Source organism: Oncorhynchus kisutch, linkage group LG20, assembly GCF_002021735.2.
Source record: "Oncorhynchus kisutch isolate 150728-3 linkage group LG20, Okis_V2, whole genome shotgun sequence".
Taxonomy (NCBI): domain Eukaryota; kingdom Metazoa; phylum Chordata; class Actinopteri; order Salmoniformes; family Salmonidae; genus Oncorhynchus; species Oncorhynchus kisutch.
In genome coordinates this window covers 18395737-18411451 of record NC_034193.2, presented here as the reverse complement: position 1 = coordinate 18411451, position 15715 = coordinate 18395737, and the positions used below count along the sequence as shown (strand labels likewise).

General features: G+C 42.5%; 1 protein-coding gene across 1 annotated transcript; it reads right to left on the bottom strand.

Annotated features, from left to right (window-relative positions):
* Positions 1–7468: 7468 nt before the first annotated feature.
* On the bottom strand, positions 7469–15284 carry sost (sclerostin). Its single transcript, XM_020454360.2, has 2 exons — positions 14707–15284; positions 7469–11548 (listed from the first exon to the last, which is right to left on the bottom strand). Exons 1-2 carry the CDS (start codon positions 15023–15025, stop codon positions 11127–11129), a joined length of 741 nt encoding a protein of 246 aa, XP_020309949.1. The 5' UTR covers positions 15026–15284; the 3' UTR covers positions 7469–11126.
* Between the last annotated feature and the right edge of the window lie 431 nt (positions 15285–15715).

The window sequence follows — 15715 nt, the reverse complement described above, 5'->3', positions numbered from 1 at the left end:
TGCGGCCCCCAATGCTCCATCTTGCTCCACAAACACAGCTCAGCCAGACTGCCGGCCATGATGGATGAAACAGGCAGGCTAACCCTACCTCCATCTTATTTATGGGACCAGAAAGCTCTCTTCACAAGGCACAGTGAATGTCATTACACAGGAAGGGTAGAAAAAAACATCTGACATTGAAATGAATTACATGCTTGTAACAGTTATGTTGGAAATGGGGAGTGATAGCAGTTTGTATTATGTCCATTCCAGAGCTTGAGGTAATGCCGACCACCAGACCCTATTTTATTTTTCAGTCTGGTATTTGGATCATGTTGTTTGTTCGTGGATACTGATCCAAAGCCTTATAAGTGCTGTAGAGTTGTCCAACTTCCCTGTATCTGGGGCTGGGTACGCAGGCAGAAATGATATACTGTATGTGAGGTGGGGTGATAGTGGGGTGAAAGTTGACTTTGTCCTGGGTGGACAATTGGAGTTTCAAACCGTGACATGAGCAGCTAGAATCCTGCGCTGTGTGGTTCAGGACAGTTGGGCGCAGCAGGGTTTGGCAATGGGTTGGAACTATTGTGGCATTATGCACAACACGTGTTTTGCTACTCTTTGCATTGATGCAGTACAGCAGAAATGTCTTGAACCTCTGTTACAAGGTTGATGTAGGCTGGAGAAAATAGAAACATTTGATGGGAAGAAAAGTCACATTTGCCATGTTGCTTTTGTCTGTATTCAATCAGGTTATCTGAGTTCCATCAAAGAGAAGTTCATTAATGTATTGGAAGCTAAACTGTTGACAAAACAAAATCAGGTTACTTCGGAAGAACATATCTCTAAATCTACTCTGCCTGCCCAAACTGTAAAATACGATCAAGAGTATAGTTTTAAAAAATCATACTGCAGGCAAAGTAGCCATTTGGCTTGAAAGAATTTAGGCTCAAAGGGTGTTCTACAGTCATAATTTATTTGGTGTGGGAAAAGTCCATTACAAAGGCCACATTATTCACAATAGTTGAAAAGAGATTTTAGTGAGTGAAGTTGTTCCGAGAAAGATAACATTTCCTGCCAAAGTCAATGACAGGCCAGCGTCCCTATGAGAACCCTATGACCCTCTAGGGCTAAGGCTAGTGTGGGTTGCTAACACAGTTAATTACCCATACTCCTCTGCTCTCGGCCATGGAAGGATCCACAGACATCTGCTTGCAGGATCAAGATCAGCTCTCTCTCCTTCTCTCCTCAGTGGAGGTATAAAATGGGCAGTTTGCCCCCTGTTCCTTCCTGCTGGGTCAGATATGCGTACTAGGGGAGTGATTGCAACATGCCGCGGCAACAACACCAGATGAACCAAAGCCTCCCTCATTCCCTCTGAGTGCCTGTGAAAGAATCGGAGTGTGTAGTGTGCTCAGGGGAAAAGGGAAGGATGGGAGAATGGGGGTGTGGAGAGATGCATAGGATTACACAATAAAGTTAGGCAGCTCATTGACGGAATGGAAGTCCTCATGACAAGTAGCCTTCTTGCTCACAGAGCCATTTTATGAACAATTAGCCGTAGCTGTCATAACACTACTGTAGTAATCCACCAGGCCCAGTTGTCCTCGACCCGTCTTACACTGCTCTGATCCCTGCCATGAATCTGAGAAGATGCCCTGTAAAGGTTTTGTGGAAATTCTTACACAGGGACACAATAAACTTGATGCATCATAGTGAGCATCTGTCTGTCAGGAGCTCTAACGGGGCAGTCCAATAAGTTCTCTTATATACTGCAGACAAATCATATTTGCATGATTTAACATAGTCATAAATATTGAATCATTAACGTTTGCTTCATTCATTCATGTGACCGACCAATGCCTCACGAGGCTTCTTCTCTCTAAGTTGAGACCTTGAAACTGAGGTGCATATCTTTCGTTCTCAAAACAAGGTCTGGGTGCACTGCCAAATTGCAGATACTGATAAGTGAGGATTCGTTCAATCAGTCACTTGCATGAACACAGAATCTGGTTATTAGAACAGCAAGGAAATAGAACACAGAAATGAGTTCTTAGAAAAGCACAAGTATAACATTTCCATCACAAGAGACAATAGGATATACATGTGGATACATGTGGATATACATCCATCATACCATCGTCTATCGAGCAGAACGTGGCCAAAAGAATCGAGCTGAATACACGTCACTGAGCTTTTCAGATAAACATGGAAACACTTAGCTTCGAAAAAGCTAGTAGTAGTTTCATGGCACCGCAAGGCCTGACAGACCCAATCAGAATGATGTATTTCACTCAACAAAAACAGGGATGAGTCTATGAACTTCACCCGTATGGCATTTTGGAAAAAACATGCGATACAACTTCTCAACTGCTTAAGCCCAGTCAGTCATTGACATTATAGCAGAGGGGTCGGGAACGAGACATAAGGGATTTCCTCTTACAATCCCAGAGGCTGTCTGTCGTCTGATAAGGAGCTGGGGAGCTGAATTGATCCTGATCTTAAACTCTCCTAAGCCCAGCAGATCCTGGATATATCTGGAGCCGTCTCTCCACGGCTAGGAAGCAATTTCCACTGTAGTTTTACTGATTGCCTCGTGTTCCTCAAAGGGGGATGGGGGGGGGGGGGGGTCAAGAACAAGTCTAATCAGAATAAGTATTAAAACAAGTTCCACATGGTACACAATCATAAAACTGTTGAGTGTGGGATCGAATGAATAATATTATGTTGAGAGAAAGAGAGAAGGGGGGTGAACATATTGAAGTCCCCCTCGTAGATTAAGTAAACAAAGGCACTGGCCTGTATACGGGACAGAACATGAACGTGGACACAAACGTATTTTTAGGACATTGTTTTGGGAGAAGAAATGCATGAAAAAGATAACAGTTTACTTCTTTTAACTGGAGGCACAAGATTGTTGTGCAATGACAGTGGACAGGACTGGTGTTTTGTGGTTTATTGTGTTTTGTGGTTTATGGAGATATCACTCTGCGGGTTAGCTAGCTAGCCTTGGAGCCAGCCAATAGACTGGCTTTTTGCTGATACGTGGGGAAACAAGGGGAACCGGGGAACAAGACCCATGTAAGGTACTAAGCCTACAGTACATGTTGAGTGGTGAGGTAATGCTACAGAGACTCATTAAAGTCCTGGACAAAATGTGTCGTCATACACTCGTTCCAATCCAACAGAATTCTGTCATGATCAGAGTCAGCTGCCATACCCATAAAAGTGATGAGAAGTGGAAGGGAGCGCCATGGTTCTATTCTTGTTGGTGCCATGCCATAAATCCATCGCTAACACAGTGGCGCTCAGAGACGACTTCAAGGGAAAATCACTTGATTAATTATTTACTGTCAACTGCCTCTCTGAGAAGTATAACTTTGAGAGAGTTTTTTTGGTAAGAAAATGTCTGTCTTCTGAGGGCAGTAAATATTTTTCTCACGGGCTATATAATCCCTAACATGCCATGTCTACCACCCACTCAAATACTCTGCTCCTGTTTCGTGAACTAGATTGAATCGTTTCTATGTGCTTTAAATGAAGCAGGCTTTAACAATCGTTCGTGCTGTTTTATTATTTGCCGTCTGCCGATTCCAATCGACTTATTGAAAACATGCCTGAGACTCAAGTGTGTTCATTGACCACCGTGTGTGTGTGTGTGTGTGTCACGCGTCTGCCTGTATGTCCTGCAAAATTGCAATGATATTCTGTCTATTACACAGTGACACAGCGGCTGATAGGAACCTCGGAATGTTAATTGAGTGAGACAGACATCTTTCAGAGATGATGAAAGCAGGCAAATATCTCTAAGCCATCCCTTCCCTTTCGCCTGGGAGGGGTGGAGTCGGTCTTATGATGTGCTTAACCCTGGTATAAACTAGAGTGAAGACTTGGCCTCTTTCCCTCCACATGGATGCCATTCCATCCTTATATCTAGTGATCTAATGCCATTGAAGGCTCTTCTTCAATCCAGAAGGCAGGGGAAAATTTGTCTGCACTGTATCACATTTCAAAAGACACGGAAGTGGGTTTTCTGGGTTTTCCCCCCTGAAACCCCTTCTGTTCAGTATCTGATAAAAAAGGTACTGTGGTGCGAACAGTGTTGAGCAGACAGACAGCCACATCCAATTGTTTATACCCCCCCCCCACACACACACACATACGCACCTTCCTGAAATCCTAGGATGACATCACACATTGCGATTGTGTGAGACATCACATCTCACACATGTTTCAGTGGTCCTTACCTGCCCCCTTCCCCCCCACACAGACCTTAAGATGTGAGCTCCACTTCTCTGGCATGTGTTTGTTGGTAGAACAGGGACCAGGACTCGACACAAAGCTGTAAGTTGAGCAACCACCCTTTGGGGTGGCAGGGTAGCCTAGTGGTTAGAGCGTTGGACTAGCAACCGAAAGGTTGCAAGTTCATATCCCTGAGCTGACAAGGTACAAATCTGTCATTCTGCCCCTAAACAGGCAGTTAACCCACTGTTCCTAAGCCATCATTGAAAATAAGAATTTGTTCTTAACTGACTTGCCTAGTAAAATAAAAACCATTGTTACCTCAGAATACCTGCCCAGATACACTGTGCCTGTCAGTTCCAACTGTAGTTTATTTATTTGTTTTAATTAGGCTTCGATTCCGAGGCCAAATGGAGACAATCAAGCGGAGAAATGCTCTCCCAGAGCGTTCAACGATGCTTTTGTTTGCTGTGGTTGTTTGGAAATGTTTGTTGACAGCTCTGTTTCCTTCTAAACCTCCTGTTGTTTTCTCCACACATACGGTCGGCCCTGGCCCCACTCCCTACACTTGTCCCCCCCAAACCCCCCCCACCCCTGGCCGAGGCTTACATGGCTCATTGCAGGCCGTGACCCATACGGTGCTACCGTCCAACTCGGAAGATGTGTGTCCCTCTTCCCCATTTTCCTCTCCTCAGCCCTACGGAGGGAGAGAATGTGTAGGCCGACCCTCCTCCTGGCTCCTGCCAGTTCCATGCCCGGTAGAGATGCTAACCCCGCTAGCATGTAAATGCTAATTAACACGTGTGTGTAGAGTTACGTGTAAGGCTAGCAATTGTTTGCATGTTGAGGGTAAATTGGGAGGGTAACGTCTGCCCTCTTGCCTCCGTTTTCTTCCACCTTGACCCTGGCTATCGATTTCCCTGCTAAACATTACTCTGTCAGGCCCCTTCTGAAACTCTATCCACCTTCAGAAGACTGACCATAGAGGTTGCAAAAAAATGTGCCCGACCTGTTGCTTACCGTGTTCCAAGTCTGCGCCAAACTGCTCCTCTGGTTTCGATATCCTTTTAAGCTAATAGTGCTCATGGCCTGATAAGGGAGTGGTCAGCGGAACACAAACATCCGTCTCCAAATACATCCGTCATAGTCCATATGTGTATGACTTTGGGAATAATATCCGCTCCTGGAGCATTTTGACTGGGGGCATAGAGGTGAAATTACTGGGATATAGCAATATCATACGTTTATGTAATCTTTCAAAATGGCCTGAATATCATGTATTGCATTACCAATGTTCTCTGCTCAGTAAACACGTCCTTTCTCGGAAAATGACTTGGAAGCCCACGAGGTTGTTAGGCAATTGCGCAGGCAGCTGACCAGGGGAAACGTAATATGCCGTGAATTGTTTTTGAGGATTGCTTGCTCTTAGCTTGATTTGAATAAGCCAAAGTTCTTCACATGCTAGTGCTGTCTCCTCAACTTCATTTCCATGTATGTATTACAAGTCACCAGAAGAGAATGCAGACAACACTGGCAGCCATGTATATCAGTCTAACATCTTCATATGGTGATATACAATCTATTTCCTATGACTTTTCCATTTGCTGTCTGGCAAGACATCAGTATAGTCTGTTGGAACGGTTCCTAAGCCATTCAAGTGGTTACCCAATCTTAAAGAACATTCTGGCACAACCTAAACGACAATGCAATACAAACTGTTGAAATCGGATATTTAACCATTACATTATAGAATTTGATAGGCAGAAACAGGCCTTAAACACGCATTTGCAAGAGCTGTGTCGAGTTTAACGTGGGTCTTTCGTCAGTCAACAGATATAGGCCTACAATATATGAAATGGTGCTGTGGGGAGACTAGGGTTTGGCTGACTAGCTTAGTAGTGTTAAGAACACAAATCAACAGAGCAATTTTGTTAGGCAACATAAAGATTAGACGGAGAAATTGGTAGTTGAAAGGTCTTAATTACAACACCTCGTCAGAGGACTCATTTGTCGTCTGCACTACAAGGTGCTATCTAGACCCTAAAATAGTTATTCGGCTGTCCACATAGGATAACCTTTTAAAGAACCCTTTTTGGTTCCAGCTAGAACCTTTTAGTTCCATGTAGAACCCTTTAGAACCCACAGAGGGTTCTACATGGAACCCAAAAGAGTTCTAACTCAAACCAAAAATAGTTCTACCTGGAACCAAAAATGGTTATCCTATGGGGACAACAGAAGAACCCTTTTGGAACCCTTTTTTCCAAGAGTGTACAATACTTCACACAACACACGTTATTATATAAATATCAGGCATTTTGTTACGTTTGGGAAATGGGAATCAGTGGTCATTTTAAAGGGGGTTCTAAAATCCTGTCAGTTCTATAAATATTCCCTATGCCAATACATACCATGAAACAATCAGGAACTGTCTCTGAACCCACTAAAGTTGATTTGTGTGGTCCAAATCTGAGCCTATTGCACTCTCGCTTTTAATAGCTGAGGTCCCCATAGACTTTCTGCACCTGGTGCTAAGAACGTCATTGACGGCCCTCGTATGTTCCCTCGGCCTCCCGAGGTCAACGCTAGGTCGTTGTGCAGTAATAACCTGTCGGAACGCAGTAACGCGGGGCAGCATCAATCTGTTTAGGTACTACTACTCATGTAGTCCACTTAAGTACCTGTTCTTGAATTACTGGAAAACTTAGTCGGATGCCAGTAGTTTGAGAAAAAGCACGGCTTGTTGTCTTGGATGGGGCTTGATTATGACATAATGAGTGACTGTTTTGGATGATCAAATCAAATCAAATGTATTTATAAAGCCCTTCGTACATCAGCTGATATCTCAAAGTGCTGTACAGACACCCACCCTAAAACCCCAAACAGTAAGCAATGCAGGTGTAGAAGCACGGTGGCTAGGAAAAACTACCTAGAAAGGCCAGAACCTAGGAAGAAACCTAGAGAGGAACCAGGCTACGAGGAGTGGCCAGTCCTCTTCTGGCTGTGCCGGGTGGAGATTATAACAGAACATGGCCAAGATATTCAAATGTTCATAGGTGACCAGCAGGGTCAAATAATAATAATCACAGTGGTTGTCAAGGGTGCAACAGGTCAGCACCTCAGGAGTAAATGTCAGTTGGCTTTTCATAGCCGATCATTCAGAGTATCTCTACCGTTCCTGCTGCAGTGAAACGAAATATAAATTGTTAATCATTGGTACGGGTAATGACAAGCACTCACTTACAAATAGTTTCCAGTGGGTTCTCTGTTTTTTATTTAATACAGTTCCACATTCGTTTGGTCATCCAAAGTGTTGTAGTAAAGTAGGTGCCAGCTATGATAATTCAGAAATGCGTTGGTCGATAAAACTGTCATAAACAGCTCATTTGGTACACTGGAGTGCCTGACTACAGTAAGTCTTGGTAGTTGTCTGGAAGCCCAAGTTGTCAGTGAATAAATGCAGTACTGTAGTGTGCTCCAGATACAGCATACACAAAGTCCTACGATAATGTGAGGAAAGATGCGTTTTGAACTTAAAGTCTCTTTCAATGTCTGAACCTTTGGGCCTTGAGGGAGGCGAGAACAGGCTGAATGACGGCTATGGCTCATATCCATCTCTGTGAACGAAGCAATGTTGCTGTTGTGACTGAGCCGCTAACATCTCACGCGTGAATTCCTCTTCCTCTCCTTTTGTGAGCCGGGCAAGACATTCCAAAGAGCTGTTAAACCTCAACTTCCTAATTGCTGATATTTGTTTACATGAGAGATACACTTGGTGTGCAGGTAAAGACAGAGGAGAGAAAGGTCTTGTCAAAGCAGCCCATTCAGAGAAGAATGATAACAAACACACTTCTTTCAAATATACCTGCCTCTACTTTATTTTTGTACTGTACAGTATTTCATTATTATCTGAAAGTCACTATTATTTTATGTGACAATAATGGCTTCATCATTTACTACAAGTTGCATAAATAATTTAAATGTAGAAATAAAATATAAATATGCAGTTTATTCTTTGTAGCAGTCCTTCTTTGAGTCTCTAAAGTACAATCAGGCTATACACGGACAACTCTGCTTACATGATAAAATCCCTTCCAGTTGCTATTTCAAACACACAATTGAACAAGAAGCAAACATTGTCAGTACAGTTTAGAACTCCAAAACAAGGAAGTATTATGAGAGAATGGCACAACGGAATGTGGACAATAAGCTGAAAGGTTCATAATACTCTTAATTAAATACAGGTCAGACTGTAGTAGGGATGAGAAAGGGGAATGGGTTTGTCAGCATGGGCAAATTGGGGATCCAAAACCTTTTCCTGTCTGTCTGTCTGTCTGTCCGTGTGTCTGTCTGTCTGTCTCCCTCCCTGCGGGATAGCAGCAGCCAATATAAAACAATTCAGATTTAGTTTCAGTCTTTTACCTCATTCCTATCTTTCTTGTCAGTTCTATTCAGAGATTGTACTGTAAAAATGAACTGTCTTAGTCATTAAAGAAATTGATTAGTGGCTATTCAAACATTTCCAACGGTAAGTAGAATAACAATTTTAGAAGTGGTACTAACTCATATGCCACTTAATATTTTTAAGAACTGTTAACAAATATTAAGTTATTGAGTAAATATAACTTCATTTATTTGTGTTCTGCTAATCTGAAGATATTGAGACGTTACAAGTAATGATTATTTAATATTTTAAAGTCAATCTAACATTAAACATTACTCAAATTGTTGTTACTTGGTAGGGTAGCCTAGTGGTTAGAGTGTTGGACTAGTAACCAAGTTCAAACCCCTGAGCTGACAAGGTACAAATTTGTCATTCTGCCCCTGAACAGGCAGTTAAGCCACTGTTCCTAGGCCATCATTTAAAATAAGAATTTGTTCTTAACTGACTTGCCTGGTTAAATGAAAATTGTGTTTTACATCTTTACTTAAAATAATAAAGTAGTAGACATGGATATTAGAGCAAAAAACACTTGATTTATCTGTGTTTGTGCTGATATAGAATTGTTACGTATTTTTGCAAGTTATGAATACCTAATAATGCCACATGGCTCTGTTTGTATAGGATTGTCGGTAATAAAATAAAAAGTACTTTATGATACAGTACTTTTACACAATGTTGTATGCATGTTTGAAGAAAGAAAAGTATATTTCTAAAATAGTATTAAGCAGTTTTCTGTGCTGTGAAGTGTAACAGATTATGGAAAACGATATCAAAACCATCGGGACAAAATATACTTTCAATAATGAGACAAGAAATTGCCACTATCAACAGTCACTCTGATTGACAGAGGCAAATGCAGAATCCTGTCATGCTTAAAACTCTACCTCCAGTTACTGCTAGAGGAATGAGCACTGTGCTCAACAATGCCTGCTAAGGTGGGTTAAAATGACAAATTGTCAAATACATAAAACAATGTTAGACACGACCGCTGAAAATTACTAATCAGAACTACTTACTACGTGCACTTGAAAATGTAAGTAGAAGGGACCCGAAATGTTTAGGTTCCTTACAACAAATATTCATGCTAAAATAACTTCAATTTTTATAGTTCAGAATACATAATACGATTTTGTGTCAAATATTTCAGAAAACCCAAAACAGTTAAGTATTTACAACTTAAAAATATAACAATATGGGTGATGATGTCACTTTATTACTTTAAGTATTGAACACTGTATAGTTTGAGTTGAGGGGTTTCCACCCCCCAAAAAATTGTTAGCAGAACTAATTGCTATTTACAGTGTAGGGCTGACAGTCAGAGAAGTGGAGTTTTTTTTCTCTCCCTCACCATCTAGGTTCTCAATGAATAGAATAGGGATACGGCTAGTTGGTTACCAATGCTATTTGCTTCTAACAAATAGTCTCCATTCAGGGTGTAGATGAGTATAGAATGCTGTGCCTCAAGGTAACAACAGGCACAATTGCTGGAGCCTCCTCTACACATGAGGATCTTTTGTGTGTCTGTATGGTTTCAGCAAACAGGAACTAGCCATGTCTAGAGGAAATGGCTTTTCATGACTCAAATCTTAAACACAGGAATGGGCTCATTTAGTCATTAAGATGGGTCACTGGAATGCTCAGTCACCTGTTTGACCGCAGGCACCCTGGTCTTGGAGTGCTGACACAACCATTCCCCACCCCTCTCTCTCCCCCTATCTCTTTCACCATCACGGGCCACTAGGGCCACTGGGCCAGGGGCCTTAACTGACAGCTCCTATACGGCTGCTATGGAGTGAGGAGGACCCTGGGGGGGCTCCTGGTGAGTGCGGTGCTCCCCGGGCTGTCAGGAGGCTGCGTGGTCTGGGGTCGAGGCCAGGGCCTGTCAGCAGCCCACCTTCACAGCCAGGACGCCCCAGGGCTGCCACAGGCTGCTCAGTACAGAACACCCAGCCATAGAGGCGCTAGAGCACAGTTAGAGCACAGACACACTTTTCAACCCTATAGGCCTATCAGGCAATGTAGCCTGCCCGGTGGATGTTTTGACAGGTGGGGTTTGAGTTTAGGTTCACCTCTTGCTGTGGCGAAGGTGGATACTCTTAGTGTCTGAGTCAGAGGCTGTTAGCTATGAACCGGAACATGTATAATACTGTACACTCCCATCCTAGCAGTGTTCCACCTTTCCTGACCAGTCACATGGCCTTCCCTGGCATTCTGTCGACTCATTTGGTCATGCAAATCAAAAGTTCTGAAATATTTTGTAAAATAGGCTGCAAAATCTATAGTGCCTCTCTGGTGAGAAAGACTTGTGTCAAATCAGTCCAACAAACAGCTTTACAAATCCTTTTATTTGTTGAAAAGGCTCTTCTTCTCCCTCTTCCAGTGAAGGAGCCGTGTTGGGTGTGTGTAACATGTGCGTGTGTACTGCTTTGGTCTCTGTCCGTGTATGAAGGAAGGAAGAGCATCCTCAGTATGAATTGCTGACCTGTGTCGGTGTGTTGCTTTTGTTCCGACTCCCAGGCAGCTGGGTGCGTTTCTTGTCGCGTCTGGGCTTGGCCTCTGAGGAGCTCTCCTTGGCCTCTGACTGGTTGTGGTGGCGGCTATAGCGTTTGCACTTGCAGGAGGTGACCACGCGGATTTTGTAAGCCCGGTAGTTGCCGTTGGGGCACTGCAGCTGCACCCGCTGTGTTCGGGAGTGGGCCGGGATGCAGCGGTAGTCAGAGGCGCTGCTCCGCCACCATTTGCCGCGCACGATGGAGTTGGGTAGGAGGTGGGCGGGCATGCATTGACCCGAGCACACCAGCTCCTTGACGGGCTTGGCACTGCGGCAGGAGCCGTCAGTGATGTAACGGGTGGAGCGCAGCTCCCTGCAGCTCAGCTCCGAGGCACCTGGGGTGAAGAGGAGGAAATGAGGTTTACACACTCTGTGGCATCGCTCCAAATCAAACACTTTCAAGACGATACGACTCGTGGGAAATCTTCCATTTAACTATTCAAGAGCAGAGAGCTATACAGTTGTGTCTCCGTGTGCTGAATATGTCAAAAATGTGCCTATGTCAAAAACACATGGTTCGATTGTTCATATACTGTTATTCGTTTATTCTAAGAATTTAGTTAGTTTGCTTGCGTGGAGCTGGGCTGGGAAATGGAATATGAGGCCGATTTTAAATCATCATCTAAAATGTTCATAAACTCTTCCTTCTGTTTCACCATTCAGCTATTTTTAATGTCAACAAGAGTGCCCTTTTTTTTTTATTGAACATGTACAAATCCAATTCAAAATCAATACTGTCAGATTTGTTTGGTGGAAGGGCTCAGTATAAGGTGGGAAATGAGTTAAACTCAACACTAACGTTGATGCATGATCTGATGATGACTGTTGCCTGAAAATAAGGTTGGATGTGGAATTACAGCTGGCAGCAATCAGCTGATAGCAAATCCAGAGCAGAGTGCTATTAAACTGCTCAATCAAACATAATGGAGATTTAAGTCGGAACCAAAGCTGCCATACACAATGCAGGCCCTCCGTAAAGGATGTGAAGATTGGAAACAGTCTCAATGCTTTTGCTGTACAAGTATTTCAATTCCAAAACGAACAATTTGACAATTGGAAAAAAGCTAAACTAAGAGAGTATATTCAGTGCATGACTGATAAATTCAATATTTTGGCCATGGCCTTTTCTCAACAGCCTTACGCATTAGTTATTGTTCTCTTTCTTTACAAGTGGCGTGCAGAATAGCAGAGGACGTGTCGGTAAGGAAACTATGCACTCCGAGAGGGATCTGTTTTTCTTTTGTAGTTTTTCTTTTGCGAAAAGGAGAACAAAGGATTTATGGAAGGATGACTTCCTTTTTTTCATTCAGAGAACCTGATCTGGTGTTTTTGTGTCTCGGCTGCTCGGGAGGCCACAGCACTTGGGCTCTGCTCTGGTCTCAGTCTCTCTCAGAGTACCGACTGCTGAGCACAGGGACCAGGGAGTGACTGGAGGGGCAGCCAGACAGACCATCTCTGCCTCCATGACCACACTGGGACCATGGAAAGAGTCATGGGAAGATATGGTCCTCCCAGAGGGAGGCAGATATGAGGAAGACCCTTATCACATATGATATGACTCATTAGATCAGGGGTGCTCAAACTTTTGGGCTTAGTGGGCCAAAATATAATCTGAGTGGTGGGCAGCGGACTGAACAAATAGACATGATCTATTTAGAAATACAAAAGGTAAACAATAACTTTTTACTAAGCAATCATACAATCACACTTCAAACATTCATCAAGTTGTAGCCATTTAACAACACATTCTGATAACCAGTTTTAAATATGTGGTTGTTTTTTTAGCATTGTGGCACAGAAATTGCAAACAAGTTTCCATCTTCATAAGGCGAATCACTTGAATATGTTTCAAATGACTACTGAATAGATGATTGTTTCACTCTCTCTCTTTCTCTCTCTCTCTCTCTCTCTCTCTCTCAATGGATATTGCTCAGTATAAGAAGAGATTTAGAAATGTGCATTTTCTTCCAAACCCACTCTGAAGCTGTCTGTTGTTTAAGAGGTTTTCAAGTATTATGTCAAATGTATCTCATTGTTCAATACAGCAATTTCGATCCCCGGCGGGCAAGGTTTGTCAATTATACTCTATGTACAGTCTCTATTAGATTTGAAATGATGAGACTGGGAGAAACTGGGAAAGAATAACACTGTGCATCTTGAATCTATGAGAGGCTATTCAGAGATATTTCCTCTGTACAAATCAGCATGACTACAGCATATCCTTTACTGGCTACAGGTGGGAGTCATTCTCCAGCACCGTGTTGAATTTAACCAGCAATTTCTAAATACCCTGAAGAAATCCCATAAGAACAGAAACCCTGGCGTTTTCTTTTTGAACACATGTTGTTGCGATTAAATAGCTATGGCATAGGCAGACCTTGACTAATTGTATGAAAGAGAGGAAAATAGCATGGAGGATAGAGTGAAAACCATGATCTTTTGTAATTCCACCTCTTCCGATTGTGTGAGGAGAAAACCACAGGCATATAAATGAACATGTTGCTCTCTCAGCCTTTGCGTAGCATTCATTTAACCGCAACCCTGCTTCCTCCATTCAACAGTACAGCTGTTCCAGTCTAAACACCATTGTCAAGCATCAACAGGGAAAGCTGCAATTAAAAATGGCCACTGGAGTTCCTTAAGCTTTATCCATGATTTGATATTGACTAATCTATATAGAAAAGTAGCACTTTTCGGCACTTTTAGGAATGAAATGGAAAATGATTGGATGTTCTGGGTGGTCTTTGGAGGGTTTCTTTGACATAATGATCCACATAAGCCACACAGGTGAGGTATCATTCCCCGGGTTATAGAGTGACCATATATTGAGAAATGAATCGATACCTTGCACGTTTTAAGATTAAAAGGACGTGTGTGGTCTTGCAAATGGACGGAAACGAATTAACTCGTGCGTAAAGGACGACAAGCTATGCTGGGAAATGACATGTGTGGTGAGTGTGCGTTTTTTGAACAGTTCAGACTGTCCAAAAGCTATGTGCTTGAGAACATAACGTCAATCTAACATGACACATTAATAGATACTGTTAAAACGCCTCGGTTAACCTTAAATTGAAAGCGCTCTTTTTTCACCAAGTGATTGCTCATATTTCGCACGAGTACAGTACAGCTGTTCATAGATCTCCATGAGATATTAGCACCATCCCGAGCTGTTTATTTTAAACGTTTAGATGTTATACAAGTACCACTTATTCAAACAAAGTGTTACAGTAAAATTCAAAATAAATATTATTAGATTGATTAAACAATATGAAATTATTCAATGAAATTGATTAAAGATTATCCATACAGTTTCATCCTTTCTGAATACCAACCTCACATTGTACGGATGGTTTACATTAGATTTTTTTTACAAGTAATGCGAGTTATGATTACAAGTAGGCCTAATCATAATGCGCCCCGAGTATGGACATGTAATCCTCTAGTCCTAATAGCTATGCAGGCTACCAGATAACGTTCAAAAATAAATACTCACTATAAGAGGCTCTGTTTGCTGATGATCTTCTTCCCCCGTGTTTTGGTCGATTCATTGTATTACTGTTATTATTAGAAGCCTGTAGTATTGTTTGCTCGGGAGGCTGTGCGTTCTCAGTATATTCTGGTATTATTTCTGTAGCATCGTTTTTTAGTACCCTCCATCCTTGCACGACCGTAAAACATCCCTGTAGCAGCAGCAGCCCAGTGCTGGAGACGAGGAGCGCGAAAGACACCTGCATGCTTATCGATCCGCGGTAGAGCGGGTGAAAAACGATGGGTAAGATGCGCTCTGTAACAACTTCACCAATTCCACCCATACAAGAGACGTTGACGCTATTTAAATACCCAAGCTTTCGTCAAAACTGACAATTAAGAGCATACACAAAGTGGGAGGGGTCCAGCCCCAGCCAAATTCATTTATTTAAAAAATGGTGGGGAGGTGCAATGGGCGCTCGCAAGGAGAGGTGCGCACGGGTTTGGGTACGTTGGTTTTAGGGAGATAGCGCATCCACCTCCGTCTCTGGTCTCTTTGAGTTCCTGTAACGCAGCTTTTTTCCTTCGTGATTAACGCACTATGTGTCTCAAAAGTATTCAAGTTGTTTTAACGTGTTCTGTTTGGAAAGTGATGCAGGGCGCAGTCGGGAAGGCGATAGAATGACGTTTCATGGCTAGGCTGCTTCCCTCTCCATCATAGACAACTTTTGATAGCTAGCGCAATTTCGTTTAAACAATTATAAGTAAAACATAATAATTAAAAAACATGAACAATAGGGTAAGAAATAAGAGCAAAATTGTGAAATTCGTACATTTTGACAGGTCGCAGCAGCCTATTTGTAATATTACTCCTTTGTTTTATTACGTGTATTTTGTTGTTTATTGTAGGCTCGTGCATCTGCTCTGGAATTAGTGTACACTATTGACCAAACATTTATTGCACAGTCATAGACCTCTTGAAAAATGATCTAGAAATGTAACGCCATTCTTCTTCAGACAACTCATAACACATT